The sequence below is a fragment of the Acanthaster planci genome, linkage group LG15 (genome assembly GCF_054643075.1).
Source record: "Acanthaster planci isolate LZ-2023a linkage group LG15, COTS_SCS, whole genome shotgun sequence".
Taxonomy (NCBI): domain Eukaryota; kingdom Metazoa; phylum Echinodermata; class Asteroidea; order Valvatida; family Acanthasteridae; genus Acanthaster; species Acanthaster planci.
Genome location: NC_141791.1, coordinates 8,864,530 through 8,887,978, shown reverse-complemented (window position 1 = coordinate 8,887,978; position 23,449 = coordinate 8,864,530). Strand labels below are relative to the sequence as shown.

The following is a 23,449-nucleotide window of genomic DNA, read 5'->3' as shown; positions in this document are numbered from 1 at the left end:
TTAACTGCTCCTGTCGGCTAGACAATGTGCGGTTACCAGCTCCAGTGTTGAAGACCCTAGACATTCTTTGTACACAGTGATCACCACCGCCAAGTAGCTGGTAACCCACAGGCTCACCATGTTTCGCTGCGGCATACTGGAGTAAATAAATGATGGAAAAGATACACAAAGAAGATGCACAGTTTTCTTCAGTAGCCATCAGGAGTTAGCGAGTGATCTTCACAGATGTGCTTGAAAATTCAAAATCAGCGGTGGTTATTCTGCAAAAGTAAGACGTTTTAAAAGTAAGTTATGACATTTTGCGTTTCCGGCGGTAGAGAACTAATACCAAAAATATGAACTGCGATATTTATAGTATAAGTCGCAATCCTAGTGGTTCCAACACTTAAGAGAAGGTGGAAACAAGCTGAGGTTTCATGCTGAGACAGTTGTGGACAATGACAGAAAAGACAGCGATTCCCATGATTTTGTGCATTTTTATTTTCCTCTGGACCAGCTACATTCTCTCAGTTTTCTTGTGCGTATTTTTTGGAGAATTTGTCTTAGTTAATAATTATGTTTATTGTTAAGAGAGACATTTTGGGCATGTAAAGATGTAACCAGACTTTCATTGTCATTGGAATATCAGAACAGATCATGGATCACCCACTCTTTGGGGACGATCTCTTTGCCGTGAAAATCACCAAGGTCCTCGAGTCAGAGGTAAAGCGTATGGAGACCACCAAGAGGATTTCGCCTTGTGAACCTGCAGCTCCTTCATGTCGGCAGCCTCCACCACTACCAAGATGACGGGCGGATCCGCCCCTGTCTGCTGGTCACTCTTTTAGTTGTGCGCTCCATGCAGCTACTCGGCCATGGGACCCCCGGAGAGCTCCGCCTACAACCACTCCTAGAAGACTCCAGCCACGCGTCGCTAGCCCTGGGCTCTCACGCCATGCCTCCGGTCCCTCTGGGGGATAGCGTCAGTGACTACTTCCATTTCCTCGACCTCCACAAAGGCACATATGTGTTTTCCTCAATCTGCACCAATGCGTCTTTCAGTTTTTGCATTCAGAGGAACCTCCGGCACTAGCCTGGCTCCGTCTTTTCGGACTAATGGCCAGTTTGGTCGACCTTGTCCCATGATGTCAACTGCAGATGCCGCCACTTCAACTACATCTCTTATCTCCGTACTGCCCGAAGAGTGACCCAATTTCTACCTTGGTCCCTCTTCCGCCGGATGTTCGCACCTGAGCACCTGTCAACCGGTCACCCCTTGTTCCCCCGAGACCGAACGTCATGATGACAACGGACACGCGCTATTCTGATGGGGCCTCTCTTCCTCCACCTCATTCATCTACGGTTTGGGACTCTTCCTTCTGCAACAAACACATCAGCCTGCTGGAACTTCAGGCAAGGTTCAACGCCCTTTGCCACTTCCAGCAGCACTTAGTGGGTCTCTCGGTTAGAATCCAGAGCGAAAACTCCACAGTGGTGGCGTACATCAACCACCAAGGTGGCACTCGCACCCCTCAACTTTGCGTCCCTACATGGCAGATCTCCATGTGGGCTATTAATCATGGGATTGCCCTCCAGGCCATTCACATAGCAGGAATAACCAACAGCATAGAAGATGCTCTCGCCTAGGGCATTGTCCACCCGATGGAGTGGACTCTTCATCCGGGCGTGGTCAGTCAGATCTTCGCAGATCTTTCCAGGGTGAGTGTCCCCAAATCCCTTTTCGCATTGGCCGACAAGACTCATCTTCTGACATTTTTGCTCCAGATTTCCTCACCCACGAGCTTGGGTGACGGATGCGCTACAGGTGGACTGGTCCGGCCTTCTAGCGTACGCCTTTCCTCCAATCTCCCTCATCCTGCGGGTCATATCCAAGATAGAACAAGAGCCATGCTGGATCCTCCTCATTGCCCTGTTCTGGCCTCGTCAACCGTGGTTCCCGAGACTGACAAGAATCCTGGTTCGACGACCACTTATCCTTCTGCCCAAGGGGTACATTCTTCGTCAACCCAGATCAGGAGTCCTTCATCCAGCACCGGGCGGTCTTCACTTAATGTGCTGGACATTGCCCAACGATCGTTCAGAGTGTCAGACCTTTCTACAGACGCGCGTCCATGGCAGCCCGGGGCCGACGACTGTCCACACACAAGATTTACTACAGTTGACTGTAACATTTTACTAGATGGTGTGACGACCACGATGTTTCTCTGTCCAAAGCTTCTGTGAGCTCTGTTACAGACTCTTTCATGTATCTGTTTCACTCGGGCCTCCGATTGCCACCATCCACAACTACCAGTTGGCCTTGGCGGTCAGCTTTGGCTGCCAGCTTTGGCTGCCGTTCATTCGGAGTTTAGTGATGGATCAATAGTTTCTTATAACACTGCCATCCACCATCTTCCTTCAGGAATTGTTTGTCGAGCGTGCTCACATCAAACGCCTCGTTCTATCCTCGGACCTTGGGAGTGTCTTACACATTCTCACTGGTTCCCCTTTGAGCTGCTTTCTGATGCATCTGATCTCCATCTCAGCATCAAACTGGCGTTCCTCCCGGCAGTTGTTACCTCCAGACGCGGCAGCGAACTGCATGCTCTGTCAACTGCTGAAGATCACATCCGCTGGGAACCGCACGGGGTTCACCTTATCACAGCCATCAAGTTTTTGACAAAAAAACAGACGTCTACCTTCTGACCTCCTGACATATTCGTCCCCGACATAGCCTCGCTTTTTGGAGATAACTCCTACAAGAAATGTTGTCCAGTTTGCACCCTCAAGTGGTACCTTACAAAGACCAGGCATCACCGGGAGCCTGGTTCCAGACTCCAAATCACGACGACAAAGCCCTTTCATCCAGCGACAAAGGACACTATTGCCCAATGGATAGTCTCGGTCATCACCTTCGCAAACCAGGACTGGCCAACAGGGTATGACGAGACGACCTGATCTCATGTCATAGCCCATGATGTTCAGGTCGCCTCTGCGTCCTGGTCATACTTCAGAGGTGTTTCCCTGGCAGATATCTGCCAGGCGGCTTGCTAGAGATCCCCCTCCACCTTCACGAGCGCTATCTGAAGAATGTTGTGCGGAGTGAGACGGCTCATTGTGCGTGACCTTGCGCTTGGCGGTTGGAACAGCACCCAGCACTGTCCCTGACCTGACAATGAGTTCTTCATCATAGATACCTCTTTCTTTTGTTGAGTGTCTGCTTGGGTGATGCCCGCCTATGTTCTCTGGTAACTACTCTCCTGTCGCCGACCCACCTCCAGGGTATGGTGCCACTCTGCATATGTAGGCTAGGCAGGGGTATGTGAATGCAGGAGACTCCCCCCTCCCCCCCACATTAGTGTGGGTCGGGTCTCCTAATGACACTTAACCCCTGCCCAGCTGCTCCCGCCCATTCTTCCCCGCTTTGGCTCCGTGGATTTCTCCACTTCAAATAGTACAAACATGGCGGCGGGACCACAGTGCATTGCAGAGGGTCAAGGGGCAGCATGCATAATCAGGTCTTCCAGTAAATTGTAATAGACACATGGGAAATTTGCGAATGTACACTGGGCAGGGGTAAGGGCCCGGTTTGAAAAGGGCCCCCTGGTAGCCCACCCTGTATAATGCCTGCCCGGTATTCAGGCTACGCCAGGCGGGTATCAGGCCTGTCTGCACATTGGCATTTCAAAGTCCCTGATGAAAGGCTTCCCCCACCATGCTTCCACAGATGAATAGGGATCTAAGCGGATTAGTGTAAACATTGTATAGAGCTGAAGGATTAAAAACCACAAGCAGGTTTCTTCTGGGATAGATTACATGTACCAGTACTTGCAAACAATAGACCCCAGGATGGAGAAGTTCGAGTCCAGTATCCCAGGCCGGTAGCCAGGCCTGTATGAAAGGGGTTTTTGCAACAGGGCGAGCTTACTGGGGAGCCCTTTTCAAACCGGGTCTAAATGGTCGCCAGCCCTAAGTATCACCAGGAGACCCTGCCCACACTAATGTGGGGGAGGAGTTTACACGTTTACGGAATACTTGAATTATGTTCAAGTCAATAGGCTTTTTCCCCCATCACTAACCTGTATATATGGCATTGGAATATTCTCATTGACAAATTTCATGCTGGTGGCATGCATTGGCCGGTCCATCACTACACATTTACAACTCCAAGTGCTGAGCAGTGACTTTATTCCACGGTTTGGCCATTCCCTGAAAATAAACTATTATGAAAAAAGAGGTAATGTTTAATAATCATGCAGATGGAGATCTTACACTCATGGACCATAAAAGTAGAGCATGCTTTTAGAAACATTTCAAATTCTTCTCACCATCAGCTCTTTTCAGAGCAAGGTTTTCAACAATATTTAGTTATGTTTTTCAATTCTACCCGGAGAAGCAATATGAGCTGGGTGACTTCCCTCAGTGCATTCTGAGCCTGCAAGGTCAGGGTATGGAATTATATGTAAGTATTTTGCTGGCGATCTCAATGAAATTGGCCTCTTTTGTTCAGCGTAAGATTTTCCTTTCAAGTTTTTTCTATTATCTTCCGGTTCAAGTTGAAATAGACCATGTTTCTGACAATGGAGGTTCCTGTAATGCCTCCGTGTTCTGTCAGGATTTTTGTCTGCAAAAAAAAATAATTTCACTTTTCATTACTATTTATTTCTCAGAAGTCTTTGTCAAAAGTTCTAATTAACATTGCCATAGAAATAAAACCACACAAAATGTGCTGAAATATTTCACAATTGAAGAGCTGAGTTCCAAATCAGATGTCCCATTTGGCCAATTGCTAGGCGGTTTGTAAAACATTCTTCTCCACTACTTCAGGCCATAACACAGCACCGAGTCTGAGATAAGCCACAAGCAGGTAGAAAGGTCATCGTTTGGCTCATTTAAATAACTGGTGCAAACAAAATATCTTGTTACCCTCCAGCGTTTGTTGGGATTGACGATCAACATTACCTCTGACAAAAAGCTACATTTCTTTCAACTAATTTTCAGTTTAAATTCCACCTAAGCTATGTTATAGCCCTCAAATTACGACTAACTTTCTCACACAAAGTCCACACAATTAGAACAAAGTCAATGGCATTTGAGGGAATGCGATGACACATCCTGCTAGGCCCGACGTCATCGACAGCAACTACATTCAGCATACTCTATATACATGTATCTTAACAATAGAGGGTGCTGTTCATTGTGCTCAAAACAAGGTGAAATCCTGCGTGGTGACGGCTTTTAAATTGATTTTTTTGGCACAATGATGAATTGCACAACTTTTCCGCTTGATTATATTTGTAGCCAATTAATCAGTCAACCAATTTATGAATAAACTAGACAATTTTGCTTTGGCCTTTATGGCCGAATGTAAAAATGCATCAAAAAACAAATGTTGATGTATATTTTTCTTGTTTGGTACTTTTCATAGTTTACTGTAAACATGAATTTCTGCTCTCAATTCAAGAGTGGAAAGCAAATTCATATCAGCTGAAAGAGTGTCTAACAAGCTACAAAAAAATGCAAAGGTTTTGATCTGAAGATATAATTTTGTTTTTAAAAAGCAGGGTTTTTGGTTGATTTTTTTTCCGACTCTGATGAGTCTATCTCTCTTCAAAACAAGCTAAGTTGCATACTTCAGTGGAATATACAGTAAATTATCAAAAAACAAAATAATTTTTGGTGAACATTATCTCATTAGATACCAGTGAACTGATTAAAAGCATAATATCAATGGAAAAAAAAGTGAAATGTGCTTTGTGACTTCAACCCGACTCCGTGGACCTGAATCAGACTCTCTGGGACATGTAAGATGTGCCCGTTAGCAAGCCTTGTCCACCTGGTAGGTAAGCAAGATGGATTAGCACTGGTGACATTGAGAAGATTGTGAAAGTGTTTGTCCAAGAATAAATAGTCATTGACATTTCATCCATGGAGAGTGGGGATACATTGTACAGCTCACACAATTGATAATGTTCCACATTACATTTATTTCTATGTAGATTCTTATATATGAAATAAAGAAATTTACTTTGAACTCTTTCAATTCTGGCAGCCTGATGGCAAGAAAGGGAGTTGAATATTTATGTGCAGTACTCAAGGTGTGGTCTAACAGTAAAAGGTTCGAAGTGCATGTTCATTCTTAATGTCTCGAAAATTACACCAAATTAAACCAGACATGCGGTTAGCCTTTTGGATAACATAACATTGGGAACTAAAGTAAGCCGTGAGTCAATGAAAATACTTAGATCCTTCTGAACAGCAACCTGATTGAGAACAGTATTGTTTATGTGATAATTTGAACCAAATGGCTTCCTCTTGAGGGTTATGAAAATGAAACTACACTTATGTATATCAATAAACAGTAGCCAGGCCACAGTCCAATAATAAAGCTTGTCTAACTCTTCTTGTTGGTCGCCAGTGTCATTGAGGCAAAAGACTTGACAAAAGATTTTTAGATCATCAGCAAATATTAAGCATTGATTATTTAAATGCTGTGGAATGTCATTAACAAACAAGTTGAAAAGTAATGGACCGAGATTTGAACCTTGTAGTATTCCAGAAGGCACCGAATTCCATGATGAACAATGCCCACCAACAACTACTCTGTGTTTTCTATTGGATAAGTGACTCCGAAGCAATAATGAGAGATTGAGATGAAGATTATATGACAACAATTTGTATAAAAGATTATGTGAAAATGGTTGAAGGCTTTTGAGAAATTAAATGTACACAAATGTCCAACTGCTATCCCTGGTCAGCAGCACAGTATGCCTCCTGCAGTGATGATGTTAGATTTGTAGAACAGTCCCTGCCTGGGACAAACCCATGCTGCCGCTCAGACATGCTCCATGATATATTCATACAAAATCTTCTCAAAGACCTTTGACACATGAGGAAGAAGAGAAACTGGTCTGTAATTGGCTACATTTTGTCATTTGCCAGATTTGTGAATAGCAACCAAATTGGCAACCTTCCATTGAGAGGGGCAGGTGCCGGAACAAAGTGCCATTCGAAAAATGTTTGCCAATGGAGCACAAAAAATACCAGCATAAGACTTGAGCAAAAACTTGATGTGTTGTCTGGTCCACTGGCTTTAGAAACTTTGATTTCTGAGAGTTTCTCAAAAACATCAGCGTCAGTTATTTGAATGGCTGACATGGTGGGCAGATTGAAGGTGTGTAGAGCTGGCCTGGTGCTGGACTGTTCAGAATCTGGAAGTAGTCCACAAGGAGCTCAGCTTTTCCCAGTGGATCTGATGTTTCAGTTCCTGACAATTCATTTTGCAGGATGCAGGGCAGAGTGTGTTGGCGAGATACGGTTTTGATTAACCACTTGCTGCCGGGTGTTTTGAAAAATGCATTGCACACCTACGGGTCATTTTCAAGATAATCAGTTTTCAAAATTGTTCAAAAATTCATTTCATTTAACGGATGTTTATACCCACACGAAAGACTCTTTAGGGGCTACTCTAAGCTGATAGGTAACCTTCATTGACTACTAAATATTTCAGCCAGGCCTGCAGCTTTGTAAAAAGAGCCTAGATTGTGCAGTGCTTTGTAACTTTTTGATTCACAAACTTGGCCGTATGAAGCAAGATACGGGGCAGAGAGCACCCCCCTCCACCTTTGTGTTGGTTATTGTTTGATCGAAATTTCAGGAATTCTTTACAGACATCTAGGGGGATGTGTTAGGTGTATCAACCTGTTACAGTAAACTGCTAGCCTCTTTTTAATAGGGACCAGATTAGTGTGCAGTGGTGCTGTGTGGCTTATCGCTGCAGTGGTGGAGCGCTTTTGTCCTGGGTGGTAATCCGCTCACTCTAAATGCCTCAAACTGTGGTATACTGTTTCAAAACAAGGCTGGATTATCTCCACTATTGAGAGTGAAAAATGTTGGTAATGCCCAGCAGCTCAGTCTTTTGTGCCGAGCACTGTCTTTTGTTCCAAGCCCAGTTCTTTTGTCCCGGTTTTGAGCTCTCCCGGCTCTGCGTATAAAGCCTATGTGCTCGAAAGTGGATCCCCCGGCAGCAAGTGGTTAAGGTCCAAAAACGTTTAAGATTGTCACGAATGTCTTTTGCAAGAGGTGCTAGATAGTCAGCATACATGGTTCTTGCCAGGCACTTGAATGATGTTCGGGCTTCCTTAAACAACACTTTGTTTTGTGTAGATGGATTTCACTTTTTCGTTCGAAACGCCTGCTCTTTGGCTTTTAGGGCAAGTCTTTAGTTCACCATTGAACCATGGGGGAGAGTGGCAATAAGGGCAAATTACAGGGACAACATCCAACAGAGCTGCCTCTACTAAATCATAGAAAAGAGATGTTGCCTCATCACTGTTATTAGCAGCATCCAAGATATTCCATGGGATGCATTGAAGTGTTCTGCTCATTCAGGTCCGCTTTCTGGAAGTTGAAGACAGGACGGGATGTTTGTGACTGTCAATACCGAACTGAATTCTGATAGAATTGTGATCCGATTGGAAGATATTGCCCCCGATTTTGGATAAAACTTTCAAATGTTTTGAGTGAAGAGCAAGATCTAAGACGTTGGTGCCTGTGTTTGAATTTAGATTGGCTTGATGGAGATCATATGTGTTCATCAGATCAACAAAGGTCTCGTCAATGGCAGATCCACAGGATCCAGGTACATCGGTGCCAGGGTTCCATTTTCAGTGTTGGAAGGTTGAAGTCACCAACAACACAAACCTTTTGATAGTGTTCAGAAATAAGAGTGATTCTGATAGTGCCTCAAGTGATTCATGGCCTGTGTTAGGGGGACTGTAAAAAACATCAATGACAGTTTTGTTTCGCTGCGACAGCTGAACTTCCACCCGTAGAAAGCTCCAAGCCTGGGAGCTCAAAATCCTCTTGTCTTTTGCACTCAATGGAATTGTGACCGCCAAGAAGGTGGGAAGAGATCAAAGAAAAAATAAAATTGAACGAACTGGACCTTAAGGGGGGTATAATCTGCAGACAAAAGAAAGAGAAAGAAAAGAATGTTAATTGGTAGTTTCCCTCTTGGATGTTCAGGCTACTGGATCATATGGTGCGGAGGCATTTGATTCAAACCTTTCCCAGTTGAAGCAAACGGCATCTTTTCGTGCCCTAGTGCACCTCTACCTGAATGATAAGGTCCCATAGATTGTGGGGATGCCTGTAGGCCACAAGTGGGGTGTGTGGGGTGACACTGGCAAGGCGGTCTGAAGTGTGGAGGATATGATGATTATCGTTGATTATTTTGCGGAGGGGCGGAAGACGAGGATGAAAAGTGGTGACTAAGGGAACCCTGGGGATGTTTCTTCATGGGGTTTTCTTGAGTGCAAGACTTTTAGGGATGGAATGGGCCCTATTGATAGAGCGTTGAACCAGGTGATAGCTGTACCAGCTGGCCAAACACATTTTGGTCTTTTCCACACCAGGACCACTAATATTCATGCTGCATAACCCAACCAACTCGGTTTCCCCTGGGTTATTGGTGGGTATGAGGTGATAAAAGAAATTTTGCTGAAATTGGTCCTTGCGAGCTCAGTGCCCTTGCAATATGAAGTCCAGAAAAAAAATTGCATTCTACATGCAGGTGCTCTGTGGTACAATCTGATTTTTTTCTGACCACTTTCCTCATTTTTTTTTTCAGCAGTGGCTGTCAAGATGGTAAGTTATATTCATTTGATCAAAATATACTCCTTTTCTCTCCCATAATTAAACTTGATAGGCATTCACTTCGTATTTTTTAGCATTTACCTTTCGTAAAGTGAGGTACGTGTATAGCCTGTGTTATCAATTTTTTAAAATCTAGCTTTGCAATATCTACTGTTCCTTCTTCCATTTTAATTTCACTTACAAGTAATTTGAACTCATTTGAATTTTACCAGAGTAAAACTACACGTTCATGTAAAACAGGAGAGCACTTACATGCACATTGCAACTTCAAACTAATAGTTCAGCAGCCGGAGGGGTAAGCTGTGTTTTGTTTGATATATAATGTTTCTTTGCAAATTCTGAGCAAGGAGGTCATACTATTGAAGAATTTGAATAATGGCATCTTGTTGGGATTGGACAGTTTCAGATATCGATCATTAAACAACGTGTATTGAGTGTTCACTGAAAGTTAGTGAACACTAATGAGTGAGGAAAATTTGACTGACGAATTGTCTCGTCTGAATATATGTCACAATGACTTTCTGACTAGCTCTGGGTGTTGTGTAGCCTGCATTGTCAACCATTAATTCACTCAAAGCTGTCATCTCTGTAATGGGTTCTGATGGTAACCTACCCAGAGATGGCAGAAAGGAAGGAAGCTTTTGCTTTCAGTATTTGACTTTGTTCTCAATTAAATGTAGTATTGCACCTATTAGATTAGGGTCAGTCTCTTTAGGGGAGTGCATTTTGAAAGGGCAAACCCCTTTGCATCGCCCAATGGGTTGCAATAACACCACGTGCAACCACTTTTAACCACTTGCTGCTGGGGACTCCGGTTTTGGTCACTGTGTGTTTATATGCACGGCAGGGGTCTTCTAAATCGGACAAAGGGAACTGGGCCTTGTAACAAAAGACCGTACTTGGAACAAAAGACCAGGCTGCTGGGCATTACTGACATTTTTCCACTCTCAATAGTGGAGATAATCCAGCCTTGTTTTGAAACAGTCTACCACAATTTGGGGAATTTAGGGCGAGCAGATTATCCTGGAGACAAAAGCTCTCCACCAACGCAGCGATGAGCCACACAGCACCGCTGCAGGCTAATCAGGCCCCTATTGAAAAGAGGTCAGCAGTGTACTGTGCCAGGTTCGTGAACAAAAGACAGTTGTACAACACCACACAATCTGTACCATTTTTACAAGGCTGCAGGCCTGGCTGAAATACTCAGTCGTCAATAGATTTTGTCTGTCAGACTAGAGTGGCCACAACACACACATGGAAGTGTGTATTTGCCTGCAACTGGGGACCCCCTATTGTTCCTCTTTTGTTTGTACTTTAACTTTTTTAGAAGACCACCCTTATGTTTTGTACACAGTTGTCAATTGGGGACCCTCTGTCAATCGGGGACCTTATTGTCCTCTATTGTTCAGGGTCCCCGATTGAATGCAGAAACAAACTCACTAATTCTTGTGGGTGTAAACGTCCATTAATGGAAATGATGAATTTCTGACGATTTTTGAAAACTGAAAATCATGAAAAAGTCCCAATTTTGTGTACTGAATTTTTCAAACCACCCGGCAGCAAGTGGTTAAGGGAGGCACAGACTTCAGAGCCCTTTTGTCTTTGGCAGTTGGGGATTGTACAATGTACAATAAGCCATTGGAAGTTAAATTTGAATAAAATCTGGTGCACTGAGTTACCTGACTGCACATAAACAGAACAATTTGAAGTCCCCAGACTAAAGACACTGGTGCTATACCTCATGATTTGGGGCAAGCTTTCATATAGCGACCACAATCTCTGGAATGGACTGGTTCCTTTGTGCCCTTGTAATCCATTGAGAAGAGCGAATTGTTGCAAGGCGTCTCTTATGTAACTAAGCAAAAGCTTACCCTGAATCATGAAATATAGTAATAGCGGTTTTTAGTAAGGAGAATTCAAATTATGTTCACCGGAATTTAAAGGACTTAGTGTACTAAATTTGGGTCAAAGTTAACTCGCAAAAGGCTTATTGTACATGAATGCACAAGAACTGGGGAAACAATTTTGCAGTGGTGCACTAAGTCTATGGTCAGTCATGTAGCCAGGGATCACACCCCAATATCACAATACAACCTGGGAGGTGGTGAACAGGGATCACTCGGAGAGGATACGGCTTTTTGAACATAAATCATGAAACACAGCATATAGGGAAACTGACTAGGTGCGTATGAATGATTATAAAGATGCACGAAGAAATTGACAGGAGCGGGATTTGAACCTGGATTCATGATCAAAAGAGTTGAAGGAAATTTTTACTTATTTCTCTTCAGAAAAGAAATCTGTCAAAACATACAGACCTCTTCACTTATAAAGTCATAAATATGCATGCAGGCACTCAAATGGCCTTGGCGCACGGGCCATTTTATAATGTACAGGGGTGCCATTTGATCATTTTCTTTTAGGTTTTCTGGCTTTGTTCCATGTTTCTTCAAAAAATCCTGTTAAACCGTTTTTGTTCTGAATTCCATGTAATCAGGATTTTTTAGTGCTCCTTAAAAAACTTTACAATGGTGATTTTAAGCTGGAAAAATCTATGTAAAGAAAATATTCCCTCAGTTAACGAGAAAAACTGATAATGCTGCACTTGTACCTGGTATGCTTCACCTGAATTTATCCACAGATGTTACAGTTGATGTTGTTGCATGTAACATATGGGTTTGGGTTCTTGGTAGAAGGCTCGCACCATCTCCAAAGTGGACATTTATTGGCTGGACTGAATCCAGAAAGAGGGATGCACATATTTAAAGTATCTTGTTGAAGACAATTTATATAATAGGCTACATATATATTATATAATAGGCTGTCTTATCTGCAAAGATCAAACACAGCAAAACATAGACATCAATGTGTAAAGAGCCTCATACATAAAATGCAAAAGAAACAGCAACTATTTGAATGAACTAAAGTTAATTCAAATTACCGCTAGGCGATTATCTTGATTATAATCAATTAATGATTAGTTCCTTCTGCTTGTTGTACTACTCATGGATTTGCAACTAAGTTGATTATATAGCCAGCATGATTAGGAGCTGTAGAATTACGTGCAAGTAGTGATTGTTATTGAGTACAGATTAAGTTACATACACCGTGGAGGTACCACACTGTACACTCGCAGAAGTAGTGCGAGTAGTGACAAGCCACTTTTTACACAATCCAGGGTACACCTGTTTCATTTCCGCAGCCTGCACTGACAGGCTGGCGGGCAACTCAACAAACTTTAGCCTTAAAGGAATAAGCTGTTAACCTTTAAGTCCAAAAATGTAGCAAGAGTTGCCAACAGCAACTATGCAAGGTTTCTGTGTCATTTTGAAAAGCAGTAAACTACTCATAGTTCATGGGTTCGTAAATAAATTCCGAATAATCTGAATGTTTCAAATTACACACAGATGCCTGTTTTTTATGGTGGGTATTTTGTCTTGGAATTTCGAACTTTATGACTGAAAAAGTAAATGTAGAACAGCCTCACTGCCCAAATGATAATGCAAACAAAGGCCAGAAATCCACAAAAAATTTGGAGGTTTCTCTGTTTCATAGAGTTCTTTCACACTCAGTGAAGGGTTTGTAAGAATAATTAGCTTGGTGGGGCCAATAATGCCTAGGCCCTCATACTCCTTGTTCAATGGAACAATTTTCTATGTTAAACATCTCTTTTCCAGTATTGTATACCTCATTTTGTGTTATTTGGAGTTATTGGTCCTTTCTATCCACTGTAATGTGATTGAACTCAAAACACATTTTACACAGATGAGAATTTCCCAAGGTAATGGTCAAATTGCAATCACTTACTGCACTGGCAGACCTCAAAAGTTCAGACCCAATGCCTTTTGATTATCGACAGTCCCATTGTGGCATGGTCACTAAGACAAACGGGCACCGAAACCCAACCAGTGGCCACACTATACAGCCCCAATTTTAGAAAGTATGCTAAATGCCCACCTAGTTTAGCCAGTGCCAAAATGACGTTGAGAGACTGGCTGCAATTATTGGCCAGTATCCATCAGTCAGTTTGTGACGAGTTATTCATATGGCCTTATATGCTCAAACAATGAATGAAAGCTGAGCAATGTCTATGGGCTGTACCATTGAGAAGTTTAGGGAGGTTATTTAGAACTTCACAATGTGAGAATTTGGAATAAAAGTAACTCAGTAATCAGAATTTTTCCCACACCTAAAGGTGAGAACTGTTATATTCAAATAGTTTCAGACAAGCCGGTGGCTTTTTTATTTTTGATTTGAAGGAATCTGCAATACGTATGACAGCTTCCGCAGCTAAGATTTATTAAAATTGTTCTACACACGTTCAGAATGGAGTCGGCTACCAGGCCTCTTTTTGGCGGACTGTGCAGTTTTCCAATACTTGACTTCAGCTCTGTCTCAGGCTTCAGCTTTACTTTTTTACTAAATGTACCCGACTTTGAAGTTATAACGCGATAGTAAGTCTGATAGTACCACAAAACATCAAGTTAGATGCAAAAGTGCCAAAATTACGATACTTGAATAATCAAAAATACTTCAGGCCCACAATAAGGGATTGGTTTGGAGATGAAACCTGAGACGTAGACAAATTGAGTACTGGAAAATGGCCTAGTCACATGTCGTTGTGTACTCGGGTTCAACTTTTCATGGAGCTCGAGCCGTAACCATTCCAGCATTACCTGTATATAATCATGATAATTTTATGGCAGCTATGGAGAGTATTGTCATTGGATTTCCACACTTCAATATTAATGAAATAACATTTAAAGAGAAAAGTAGAAACACAGGAAAACAAACTTGCCTAGCACTTGCTGCTGCATAGTGTGCATTATACTTGTGCAGAATTTCTGCTGTGAAACTGATGAGAGCACCGTATTCATGTGCTGACACCATGCTCCTACGTGTCTCAGAATTTTTTGCCGCTACTCGTGATTAATTGATTAATGATGATTAGTTCGTACATGATTAATCAATTAGCCAAATTCACTACTCTCCCAGCACCAATTCGAATTGTGATTCTCTTCACTGTTGAAACAATCTGTCCACTTCAGCAGTGCTCACTGGTACCGTCAATGTTGTGGCAGCCAGCATGCAGAGGTTTGTATTCAGCCCAGCTATTCTGTCTTTAACCATTTAAGTCCAGTACTTGGATTCTTGCAGACTAAAAGCCGCTAAAAAATGATAAATTGAAATCAGAGGTGAGACAAAATGGAAAAGACTCGCACTCCTTTGTTGTAGTTGTAGCTATTTGTGTGTGGATGCGAGTGCCTGGTATCAGGGTTCTGCCTAGAATATGGGCTGCCAAGGTTTTTGCTTCAATCTGTTCTCTTGGTCATGTTGCCCTGCAGCCTGAACTGGGACAAATGTCATGAACACTCCAGGTCTTTTCCATCAGGTAGTCTCTTTTTTATGTTGTCGACATGAAATATAAGGAACAATCAATGATTTCTTAAAATTGTAATCACTAATATCAAACGTCATCAAAGTAAATTATCTTTTTTTGCAAATATGAACTGAATTCAGAGACAGTAACCTGATAATGAAACTTTGCCACTTCTCCTTACTGAGCACAATCCCTGACTTAGGCAGTTTTCCATTAAAGGTCCAGGCCAGTCAACTAGATCTTGTCTAAGTGTGTGGCACAACTGGGGCATCAAGGGCTTCACAGATGCTATAGTTGATGATGCCTGAAAACAGTGCCCAAGTGTTATTATGACTACATGTACAGTGTACATTTACTCACATCCAATGGTTACAATGAAAATTAACAACTCTTTTTCAGTTTCTTGGAAAAACAAGTCCCTCTTCTTGAACAGTTGGAATGCCCTCTCAAGATGCTTTTGAATGTCCAGCATGATTATCACTAATGCAGGAAACTCAAGACCCTTGGCCACATTTTCTCCTGGGCTGTCTCACTGCAATGGCCTTACTTTGATCAATCAATCTCATAAACACGCCTCCATGTTTGAAACTTTGTTGAAAATTTAAATGTTGAAGTTGTTATGTAAACTAATAGGCAAGACAATTTAAAGGGGAATAATACCTAGCATTTTAGTTCTGACAGCCAAAGAATGTTTGAATTGCTGTGAAGGACTAGGTCCTCTCCAGACTGCTGTTGTACAATGCCACAAAGCTGTTTAGGTTCCAGTTAAATCTAGAAAGGAATCCATGCTCGAGTGCAACGTACACAGCAAGATTCAATATCTCTGCCACACCCTGCACTGAGATTAGGTCTGGCATATGCTGTTTCAATCTGGTGACTCCTTGTTTTGAACCTGACCAAAAAAAAAAACAAATGCACTAGGGCCTCGACAGTTTGAATAATGCTATAAAAAAAAATTGTTAAAGGCATTAAACATAAACGTTCCAAAATGGAAATTTGAGAATGAAGGATTCAGCAATTATAACTGAAGATAAAAATGAAAATGATCATATTGCCTAACATAGCAGAGGCTCCATCACTAGCTGTGGATTGAAGATTCTTCAAATGCAGGACATGCTTGTGAAGGAGCTGCGGAATTGTATCTCTGACTGCCTCTACTTTACCATCAGTAACAGGAACCATGCCAAAGAAGGTTGTTTCACAGTATGTTTATTCAGAACCTCAAGGAAAAATAACATTCTTCCATTCATAGATTTTGTTGCAGATTCAGTATTTATTGATGACATTTTTGTAGACAGACGGTTTCCGAGTATAATTTCTGTTTGTGTTACATATCAATTTCCGTAATGCAGTCAAAATTGTGTTCCATAAACTTGCATCATTGCATGCCATCAAATTCCCCTTTTTGAACAGGAAAACAGTTTCTTGTATTAATATTCGCTTACTAAAATAGCACAGATTGTGAGTTTCTGCGTAATGTTGATGTAGGTAGACTCATATGTTAAAATGCTTCATGCTTATGTCTTTCTTAGTTGGATAAGCAAGGTCTTACGCACAGGATCATTTATTATTGCCAACATTTCTTCAGTGATGCAGTGACGATTGTAATTAACGTTGATGTCAACCCTTAGCATCAAGACAGTGTTCAAAGCATATCTAAGACATTAATAAAATGTTATTGCTGTCTGAAGTGAGACATTAAAGGACATACTGTAATATACTGCATATTATCCTTGACAGATTTGAAATATGTGCATCCACAATCCTCCATCAATTCAGAGATCCTTTGTAGGTTGTATGATTTTTGTATTTGTTGATGCAGCAACATCATCAGCAACACCAATGAAGATAGCGATGCTCCTATGGATGTGATCAATTCTCCAAAACCTCATGTTAGGAACGTTTATAATATTAGTATTTCCTGAAGCACTTGGTAAGTCTGATAAGTAACAAAAAGGTAACGTTTGACCAGCTGCTCACAAAATATGCATTTCTTCTTTGAAAGGCTAAAAATTAGAGCAGTTATGAAGATTGTGTAAATTGGAAGAGCAATCCACAAATCCCTAGAAATATCATCTTCAATTTTTAAAGGGCATAATGAGGAATGATCCCCATTTATGACTTTGAGACATGCATATGAGAATACAGAGAAAGAAATACGCTTTCCAGTGATACCACATTTATACTCTTAGGCAACTCCGCTCCAAAAATACGATGCCAGAAAGACCACAGGAATCATCGCTGTGGTCAAAACTACTTTTCGAGAAAAAAGAGCACGTGCCAGTCCTGCAAATGTTAGCCATGAGCTTGTTGTGTGAGCTCAATAATTGTTCTCAATCTAAATGACCACGGCAACATTATATTTATGGACAGCGATTGCCATGAAATAACAAAGTAAACTTAAAGAATATCTTCAAACATAGTTTCCTGGAAGTTATATTCTGTTTTTTGGAAAAGGAGAAATGGCAGTGGAGTTTCGTTATGAATTTCTGTTGTCATTAGACGGGCTGATGTTGACACTGCCTCTTAAGTTTGTTTTTAGATTTCGGAACATTCCTTTTTCATATTAAATTTTAAGTGCCTCTTAATATAGAGGAATAAAATGTTAATGTAAGCTTATTTAGTAAAAAATCAACCATTCTATATTTACAAGTATTAAGAGTAATTTTCTTTGCTAACCGAAAATTCTGGCACTTCAGAAAGCTGTCGTCCAGCTAATGTATCGGATCTTGCCTTCAATACTTTCAATCTTTTCAATGTACATGCACATGCTGATGCTGGTGTCTCACAAACTGACAAGCATTGTCTTGAGCAGATGACAAGGGTGCAATACAGTGATTAGATAAGATACATAATTCCAGCTGAACTTGGCATAAAAGTCTGGCAGGGTTGCCCCTTTTGGGCATTTTACGAGCCATGTACATGCACACAGCATCGTTTTCACATGTGTGTGTCTACGTACGTATATTGGTGCTACAGTAAAAGTATCTTTTTTGTGCGCGTGTTATATATGCTGATTGGACAAACAAAGCGCTTGACACATGTCCAAATAAATAATGCTGACCCCGCCAAACATTTGAATAACAGGAAACCAATCAAACTGCTTGATTTTGCCTAAGTAGTTTTCATCGTGTTTCCAATTAATTGTATTTACGTGGAGATCCAATCATGTAGCTTTTTTTTGCTTATGTAGGCATTGTTTGTGAACAAGACACAGCTTCTCAATATAACAGAGGAGGCAAGCCCTTTCCAACAGTACCAAACTTTCCACAGACACAGCAGTGGAACTGCTCGAAAACACACTCGGAATATGGACAAAATTTCGTCATGTAAAGGTAAACACTATAAAGCTTTAGAAAAGATTGAAACAAACTGCTTCCAGAAATCATCTTTTATCACCTTTTCTTGATTTTTCTGCTCAAATGGTGTACCTGGAGGAAATCTTTGACACCTAACCTACATGTATCTGAAAATCTAAAACAAAATGCAAATCAATTTTTGCACGATTTTTCATGTATGTGCAACTTCAGGTGAAGATCACTCAAAACAAGGTTTTGGGGAACATTCCTCATTATGCCATGGGATGTCACATTTGTAGTCAGTGATTACAGCATTTATGTTAAAGTTTCCTGCTGGATTTAAAGTAGACCTTGGGGATGGTAACAAATTGGGAATTAACTCTCCATGAATATGGCGCTAAACATGCTAACCTTCAAAGACAATCAAATATGGATGGAAACAATAGACCTTGTGAAAAGGATGCTCCCGAAGGTGATGTGATTGACTTGAAAACTGATTCAAAGAAATGTGAAATTTGTAAGCAGTTTTTCATATCAAGTCTCAAGTTACAAAGGGTGAATATCAGTATGTGTATGTGGTGCTAAGTATTTCATGGAGGAACTAGCAATTAAGAATGAAACAAAAGCTGGGGATGTTAAAGGCATCAAATCACTTAGCACAGTACATGAGGCAGAAGTAAGCGAGAATAAACATGGTAGCACCTCTACATGTAGCTTTGATGATGATGGTATGTACTGCAACTAGAAAGGCAACACTTAAGCCCTTTCATGTGACACCCAAAAAATCACTGGGCTTAAGACAAATTTTTCAAGTAGGCATTGTTTACTTTACAACTACATTGCTTTTGCATCCTTTTTACACAGCAATGTAACATTTCCAAATTTTACTGGGATTCCTTGAGACACGAATGCTTACTCTGTGGTCGCCGTCGAGTCGGCAGAAAATTGGAGGATGAGTGTTACTGCTGTCACAAAGGTTGTCGTATGTGTGTATTGGATCTCCACACTTGCGTATTCTGTAGACCATTTCATGGAAAGTTTTACAATAAACAGTTCTTCCTTTCCCATGATCGTTTCTCCAGGGTTTTGTGAGAAATCTTAGGCTAGTGGAAGATTTGTTGTAGGTCTTGACCTCCTCCAAAATATTTCAAGGATTCACTAGCAATGCTGGTCACTCTCAAGCATTGGTGTCTTCCACAGGATGGCACTTATGTAGATTTCTCAGAGGTAAGAAAATTGGTCGTCTCGCAACTTGTTTTGCATTTTGTACAAAGGTCTTTTATAACTTTGATATGATAAAACTAAATGAGTGGAAAGGGAATGTGAGACTTGTAACAGAGCTCTTCAATGGGCTAGGCGAATCTGATAAGTCGTTTATATTACTGAACTGCATAGGCGCAACCCAGCATACCCGATCTACGAAGCTACGTTTAGTAGCAGTAAAAAGAAAGAGTAGGGTCATGAGGACTAACCTGCAGAAGTAAAAAAAACTTGGCAAAGATAAACTGGTTCAAATATGTGTATCTTACACCAGACCTGACAAGCTGAGACAATAACTAAGAACAAGGAGACAAAAAAAAAACCCATCAAAATTTAGTAATATAGCAGAGAAGGGTGGTGACAAGAATATCGCTGGAGTTGGAACAGAGTGAGAGAAATGGAACAGGATCAAGCATAGAACATAGTGAGTCATTCATTGAAACTTGAATAGACAACTGCATGTACATGCACATGTATATGTATATCATTGTGCTCAATAATTACTTGGCACTGCACTGTGTGTAAACATCCATGTGAGAAGTAGTTGTTGTTTTGTTTTAATGGCTCTTTCAGCAACTCAGGCTATTTGCGCCAATAGCTGTACGTTTATTCATACACTTTATTAATGAGCATCACATTACGGAGTTGGGAAGAAGGTCCAGTTTTAGAGGCAGGAGGAAACCGGAGTGCCCGGAGAAAACGTGGGAGAGCGAGTATGGACTGGAAACCAAATGCACTTAAAGCCTGGGCCAAACTGGGACTCAAACCTGGGCCTCATTGGTGCAAAGCGAGGAAAGAACTGCTATGCTAACCCACTCCCCCCGTTGTGTATGTGAGAAGTATTAGGGGAGTATTCCTTTTTAACCGGCGGTAACTCAAGTTTGACCCCGCGGTACCTTGGGGTTTTCGCGGTACCGCCACAGGTTCAAATGCTTGATTGCGCCCTAATCCCCTGTTAATCCGCAGTGTCCACAGGGACTTCAAAGGTCACTAAATTGCAAGGAACTTTTGGGGGAGGAACAATCACAACACGTACAGGTCCACAGTGTTACCTGTATGACCTGGGACAGTTAATGTATAGACTGCTTTTGAATGATTGATAAATATTGACAGACTTTGATACTAACTATTATTTCCTTGCCCATACACGTGAATTGATATAACTGCCTGTAGACCTGTATGTACTTGCCATTTGATACAGTGAATGCAGATTAACTTGGTCCAGAGACTAAAGCATGCAGAGCCAATGAGTACCATAATATTCTGAAAAAAACTGCAGCTTTCATATGTTGATTTTCATGCTGAAAGACGTCCCTGCCGCTCATTCTCTGGTTGGCTTATATGGCAACATTTGAAGAGTGAAATCTAAATGCCCCACCGTGCCCTGCCTCAGTGCATCGCACAACCTAGCCCAAGCTGCGTTGGCCAGCCACGCGGTTTGTCTTTCGTTGGTTGCCGTGTTCATTTACTCTTCTGACGTTTTTGAAATAAATGAAACCAGTCGAGAGGGACAAAATGGACTTGTGAAAGTACCGTTCACATGTCACAAATCGTGTGGTGCATCTGCTTCATTTTCTTCTTTTAAGGTTGTTTAATCCATGCTGTTTGTTATTTCACTGGTCATTTGGTGACTGTTGAAAAAAACAGAGCAAAACAAACTGCTGCATGGCTCATCCAGCAAGAACACTAATCAAGCCTACAAAATTGGTAAGTCTACAGTGCTCTACCTACCCAAACAGTCACTACATACGCAAATTTCCCATGCATGTATAGCTATTCGCTGAAAACACTTGATCATCCATGGTGCCCCTTGACCTCCCACTATGCACTGCAGTCATGCTGCCATGTTTGTTGTTTTCTTATCGCCGTACCGCAACGGATGTGTATCTTGGACATCTTTGAGTTTTTCAAGCTCTGTTACACGGTTCTGTGTTGACTTGAATCATCTGGTCGTATTTCGTGAATAAACTTTTACCTTGTGTGATTTTAATTTTGTTCGTAAGAGTGCTGTTTCCTTGTTTTTGGTGCCCTGTTCTTTCTTTTTCTCTGTGTGCATTCTGCAGGTTTTTTCCCGGGTTTCAAGGAACGGTCAACACTTCACTCCCCATAGGCTGGGCCACTTGAGTGGGCGCATTCACTCGTTAGCAGCCCATATAATCCACACAATCCTAGCTGCATGAGAGGGCGGATTGTAATTTTAGCAGTTCTTCCCTTGTAACCGCTTGAGCGGGCATTCCCTTATTTAAGTAGCCGTTGTGGGTTAAGGCCTAACCGCTTGAGTGGATGATTCTCAATAAGCGGTAGGCCGGGGACAAGGCCTAGCCACATGGGTATTTCACTCTTATATGTGGCTCTGACAATGATTTAGGCCTTAGCCGTGAGCAAGGGGGTCCCCAACGGGATGTGCCTCCATGCACGGGGCACCGGCCGGGCTCACCCAATGAACACACGGTATTCTTTTGTTTCGAAATTCCCGCGCTGAGGGCGGGCTTCTCAAGCGCATGCCTTCATAATAAATATTCATAAACTTTTTGTGAATGAAAAGCTGTCTGACTGTCTTCTGTGTAGAGAGAACATCCAGGGACCTTTGTTGTGGAAAACTATAGTCCTTGCTTGATGGAACCGGGAAGAAATACACGTATAATGGATGGGAAAAATCCTTTTAGTTTTATGATTGTCTGAATTGTGTTTCCCAATGACGTAATCGGAACCCAAAGTAAGAGAAACTTTGACCATTACTTCAATAATTGCTCAAAAAACAACACAAACAAGCATGAGGGTGACTTTTCACCCCTATACCTCCGCTTTAAACCAGTAAAGCTAAGTTATTGACCCTGAGTGAAACGAAACAGTCCATCAAAAAGTTGGTTCCAAATCTTTTGTTTTAAATTGATTGATGACGTCATCATTTTTCGGTCTTCATAAAAAAATGCATTTTAATGCAAGTTGAATGTTATTAGCTGTTTCGGCAAGAGCCGGAACAGCTCGTTTTCATTAAATTATTTTTAATCCTTTTTTTTTCCTTTTTAGCTGTTTCGGCAACTTTGCCGAAACAGGTATTGTTTTTCTGATTTTTTTTTTTTTTAGCTGTTTTGGCAACTTTGCCGAAACAGTATTGTTTTTCTGATTATTAGCTAAGTTGCCGAAACAGTATTGTTTTTCTTATTTTTTTTAATTTTTTTTTTCCTTTTTTTCTTCTTCAACTCAATTATTCCGTCCACCAGTCGACTATGGCAGTTTACTAAATCTGATCGACTTCAAATTTGGCATACCTTTGAACCATCATCCAAGGACGGTCCTAGAAGAAATTCACAGTGTTAACTTGAGTATTTTATTTAATATTGATTTTCTAAGAATTCATTTTTCACCATAGATTTTATACACAGATTGCACACAGTTTTCGGACTGTCCTATATCAGGCTATGAGGGCGCTATTGCAGAATTACGGTTACACCTGCCTGGGCTTTCAATTTTCAACAAACTGTCCTATATTAAACCATGGATGGCGTTTTTGCACAACATAAGGTTTGTACACACATTGTCCAGCATAATGCGTGAGAAGTCCTCGACTTCGACCAAGAATTACTACCAGAACAAAAAAGAAATCAGACTAAATTTTCCCTTCCGTTCGATTGCAAATATACCTAAGTGTGCAAATATTAAATAATATTTCATAAGTTTTTCCCTGTTTAGACAACAATCACGTGACATGAAATTAAAGGAACAGTTTTCCTGCACACGTGTTTCTAGCCCATTGACTTTGTGCACGTATTCGAGCCACAATTTTGGTAACTTTGCAGTGTTTGATCATTCTCAAAGTGATAGCTAACAAAGACCCCGATGCAAGATTTATTGCAAAGGGATGTCGTCATGA

The 23,449-nt window shown here is 41.4% G+C and overlaps 1 protein-coding gene and 1 pseudogene across 6 annotated transcripts in view; one reads left to right on the top strand and one right to left on the bottom strand.

The window, feature by feature from the left end:
- Positions 1 to 23,449, top strand: part of LOC147796667 (uncharacterized) — a 111,525-nt gene that overhangs the window by 59,788 nt on the left and 28,288 nt on the right. For 4 of the 6 annotated variants that reach the window (XM_087146807.1, XM_087146804.1, XM_087146805.1 and 1 more), the window contains one exon: positions 9,611 to 9,627. In XM_087146807.1, the coding sequence (XP_087002933.1) occupies positions 9,611 to 9,627 (17 nt within the window). Of the gene's footprint in view, positions 1 to 9,610; positions 9,628 to 9,848; positions 9,932 to 21,222; positions 21,283 to 23,449 lie in introns of all 6 variants that reach the window. The other 2 variants (XM_087146810.1, XM_087146809.1) reach the window with 2 other exon arrangements.
- LOC147796670 (uncharacterized) lies at positions 14,920 to 16,198 on the bottom strand (annotated as a pseudogene).